This window comes from Ursus arctos, unplaced genomic scaffold (genome assembly GCF_023065955.2).
Source record: "Ursus arctos isolate Adak ecotype North America unplaced genomic scaffold, UrsArc2.0 scaffold_33, whole genome shotgun sequence".
NCBI classification, from domain to species: Eukaryota; Metazoa; Chordata; class Mammalia; order Carnivora; family Ursidae; genus Ursus; species Ursus arctos.
This window is the reverse complement of record NW_026623019.1, coordinates 28,341,161-28,345,638: the sequence shown is the minus strand read 5'-3', so window position 1 is coordinate 28,345,638 and position 4,478 is coordinate 28,341,161. Positions and strand designations below refer to the sequence as shown.

Here is a 4,478-nt window from a genome sequence, read left to right as displayed (position 1 = left end):
AGCCCCTCCCTTCTAGAACTCAAAGCATATACCAAGCATAGCACAAACAAAAGCAATCATACTATCCTTTTATGGGGGGAAAACATATATATTGGGGAATATTAAGTATTTGGATGTGCTAAAGAGAAAAAGTTTTCTCCACATGGACTAATTTTTTTTCTTGGAGACATGTTTTCCTACTAGGAAAGACTAAAGAAGCATTTTATGGTTGATTAGACAAGATCCCTCCCTGAAGAAGACAGTGCCGTGGGCAGTGTTGATGGTGGCCTGGGACACCTGGCATCTTTGGCCCATACTGGCAGGGACCGACTGGAGACAAAGTCTTCTTGGGAGGAGGGGATGGGAGATGTTTCAGGCCCAGCTGCTCATCCTTGAATCTTACACTTTTCAAGGACTGTCGATGTCTGACCTGCCTTTCCCTGGTAGAGCTACTCTGGTCCTTGGAGGTGGCTTGGTGACTGTGGGCTGTATAACTCATTATTCTCCCTTGCTCTGGGTAGAAGGGAAGTCTGTGGTAACAAAAACACCCACGTACTGGTGCTTGGAGTTCCTGTTTGTGCTCGTTTAACTTTGTGGCATGAAGTCCATGGTGAATTGCCATTTTCTCCTCTAGAATCTGTCCAACAGTTGTCATGAGTGCCTGAGCCTCAGGAGTCTCACTGGCCATAACTGATCTGCTTTTGACTGGTCCTTGGCTCTGGGCAGAGGCTATTATAGGTTTACATTTTTGTAGAACATTCTGACCTTTGACTTTTTTATTGGGGAAAATCCATTGAAAAAAGCGCCTCATCCTTTTTTTGAAGAGGCTTTCGGGAGAACCCTGTTTCTTCTCTGGCAGGAGCTGGATGTATCTGCGCCTAACAGAATCTACTGTTCCCCCAACTGGGACAGGGTGACTCATACACTCAGCTTGAGAGGTCCTCAATTCCTCAAACTGTTCTTCATTCCTTCCTGAGTTGAGCCTCTTATAGTCCTCTCTCTTATAAATAGGGACAGTCATCTTGCTCTGGCCCTTCCATGAGTCCTGAAGTTTAGAGATCATGGGCTCTTGCTGCCTTAGACAGCTCCTTTGGTCTGCTGTGAAGCCATATAGCATCTGGGAAGCTACCTTGTCTCCAGTAGGCACTCTCTGGGGATGACAGTGCAGCACCGGAGAAGCCAAGTTGTCTGCAGCAAGGAGCATGTGTGCAGAACTGCTTTGAGGCTTGTTCTCTGACGTTGTCTTCATTTTGGACTTAAATTCACCAACCTCTGCATTAAGGCATGACTCTCCAGGATCTTGGAAAACAGACATTCTAGAAAGTTTTTTATTGGTCTCTAAACTCCCCATATTGTTTCCCAACCACATTGGTTCCACTGCCTCCCTGTCCTTTTCAGCACTAAAACATGGGGATCCTAAGTTCATCTCCAGCATTGCTACCTTATGGCAGCGGTCTTGTGAGGCCCAATCTGCACTCTCCTCTCTTGGCTTATTCCTGGCCATTGCTGAACTGGGACTCAACTCTAGGCTGCTCTTCTCAATGCATTCCGCAGAACCACTCTGCCGAGTTTTGCCCACGAAGTTGAGTGTGGGGGACTGAGGAAGTGGCCTGTCCTCCTGTCCAATCAGAGAGGCTTTTAAGGGCCCCTGGTTGTCACCAGATGGAGTCCTTCCCAGCGCCCTCTGGAATTCCTTATACACAGATGAAGGAGCAAAGAGAGGCCTTTCCAGGGTGGAAACTGACTCTTCTGTTTTTACCTTCTTTCCCAGACATGCCTGAGGAGGTTTTCCCAGGAATTCAGCAAACTTGACTGTTGAGGGGGCCCCAGACACACAGGTGGCTGAGGGGGTAGAGGCAAACTGCAAAATGGGCAAGGGTTGAACTTTTTTCAACTTAAAGAGATTTATGAGTTTGAGAATCTTGAGGGGTAGACCCCACTTGTGCCTCACCCAAAACCTTATAATATGTGCTTCTAGCACTTCTTGAATGTCTGGATTGAGGAAGAAAACCCTGTGGGAGGTGTTCACATATGGTTCCCAAACCTTCAAGATTCCTAGGTTTCTGATTTCCATGTCAGTGTTGGACTTGGGAAAAGCGTGGTTTATAGCAAGACAGGATTGGTGCACATTCACAGGCACACACTCACTGATCTGCCCCGACTTCCTGTCCAAATGGCCTTTCAAGATGTTTTCTAGATTCTTATCTAAGCTCCTTAGTAAATCACTTCCTGAGTCACTCTTTGACAGTCCCAAGTCACTTTCTGACTCCTCAGAGCCCACTCCCTGAAATCTCACTAGGGAATTCTCTGAGGCCCTAGAGAGATCTTTTGGGACCTTCCCCAAAATATACCCCAGGCCTTTGCCCTTGCCCTGGCTTAGTTGGAACTCCACTTTCTGTGCACCCTTGCTGCTTTTACCTGCAAATGCAGAGGGCCGTGAGGGTCCATGCTTACCCTTTGCCCGACATGTCCCTGGTAATTCACCCTGAAGCTGCCCTAGTTCCAGAGACTCTTGGATCTTACGGGGCAGCTCCCAACGGTGTTGAATGAGCCACTTTTGTAGGTGTTGCTCCAGTTGTTTACGGAGCTCAGGACTGATTGGAAAATTGTCAGGAAGGATGGAGACCACCCAGCTGTCCTCAGGAAGGTTGGATGTGAAAACACTAAAGACTTCTTGAGATCTTTTGGTTACAGAGGATAAAGCCCCACTTTCTAGTTGTTCCTGCAACAAAGGCCATTCTGGATGTTGAATCTCAGTTGGAATGAGAAATTGTGACTTATCCTGTGCTGTAGGGCAAGATATTTGACAGGCCCTAATCTGGGATGAGGAAGAAGGTGATAGGATTGGAAGAGAGGATTGGAAATGATCCTGGGTCAGGATCTGAGCCAGAGGTGGGGGTTGGAATTGAGGTATGGTTGAAATCAAGGGTTGAGATTGGAACTGCAGTTGGGACAGGGGCTTGGACTGGGAAAGCAGTGGAGATAGTTTAGCCTGCAGTTGAACTGGGCAGGCACTTGGGATTCCATTGAATAAGAAAGAAGGAGACTGTAGTGCTGAAGAGCTCTCAGAAATCCAGGCAGTAGCCACCAGAGATTCACTGTGTAGAGTGGGGAGACCCCAAAAAAGCTGGTTATATTTCTGCTGTAGATGGTGCCCCAAAACCTTAGGATATGAGAGCTGCTGAGGACCAGGCAACTGCTCTGGTTTGCCTTTTGTGCTCCAGAAGTGTTGGGAGCTTGTGGTTTTCTGCTCAGCACCCAGTGATTTCAACATATTCCCCAAAGAATTCAGGTTGTAGTCTGGGCTCATTTGTTTTGGATATGATCCATCTTTTTCTTTTTCTTTCCAAATGTTGATCTTGACTCCCTTTGTGACTTGAATCTCCAGGAACTTCTGGTCATCAGAGCTGAGCAAAGAGGGGCTAGTAACTCCTACTTGTCTGTCAGTAGGGCTTCCCCAGAATGAGGCCTCTGGGGAGTGGTGGGAAAGGTGTTCTTGCTGAGACTCATAATTTGATGAGGTTGAGAGGCACAAGGCTTTGGCAGCAGTGTGCCACCAGGACAGGGCTGAAATGGGACAGCTTGAGTGGCCAAGGCCTGAGGTGGCTGGGATAGGAGAAGCTGACCATGGGGTATGAGATGACCTCTGTGTAATGGTGCCCAGTGGGAGTGCCATTGAGTCACACTGAGGAAGAGTCAGAATGGAGTCTGGAGGTTGTGGAGCAGAAGAGGCTGTGAGAGGTGGAGGGCAGGCCTCTGAATTAAGGGGACATGGAGGGGGAGGGGAAAGAGCAAGTGGCTGTGGTAAAAGGCTGCCTAGGGGAAGAAAAGGCTCTGGTGGCCAAGAGGCACTCAGGGATGAGTGGGAGTGAACAGAAACTGAAGAGGTCTTTGGGCTAAGAAGTAGAGGACGCTGAGTCAGAGGAACTGGGGTAGCCAGCAAGGACATGGCAGGAGTAGCAGCATCCACAGGCTCCCCGCATGGCTGGTGGGCTCCAGCAGGCGCTGATTTGTACACCTCACCCGGGGGATCTTGACATAAGAGCTGATGAAAGCCACCCTTGTCAGGGAGCCTCCCCAGGCAGCTGCAGAGACAGGAGGCACAAGCTGCAGCTAGAAGCTGACAGGGCAAGGAGGGCAGGGCAGGTTGGGCGGAGGTAAACGCCTGAGACCCACAGCCCTCCACAGCCTCCATGCTGACTTCACACTGTCCCTGCTATTCCTAACCCCAGAGCTTTAGCCACACCTTGTACCTGTGGTTCCCCCTCCCAGGGCTCCCTGTGGCTCCAGGGTCACATCATAGGCTCCCAGACGTAGGTGGGTCAAGGAGAAGGGGAAAGATTCTTTACCTTTGCAAAAGTGAAATCAGGCTGCGAGCTCCCTCCAGTTCTTTCAGGCAATTTCTGCAAGCTGGAAATCAGGAAACTGGGTTACGGTGGTGAAAATAAGGGCTTGAGGGTCTTACAGAAGGCTGAGTGCAATGTCCCTTTAGGGGGAGA

At 49.2% G+C, this 4,478-nt stretch overlaps 1 protein-coding gene across 1 annotated transcript; it reads right to left on the bottom strand.

Annotated features, from left to right (window-relative positions):
• Window positions 1-202: 202 nt before the first annotated feature.
• LOC113269855 (spermatogenesis-associated protein 31A3-like) lies at window positions 203-4,174 on the bottom strand. Its single transcript, XM_026518835.3, has one exon. The coding sequence runs from the start codon at window positions 4,172-4,174 to the stop codon at window positions 203-205; it is 3,972 nt and encodes a 1,323-aa protein (XP_026374620.3).
• Between the last annotated feature and the right edge of the window lie 304 nt (window positions 4,175-4,478).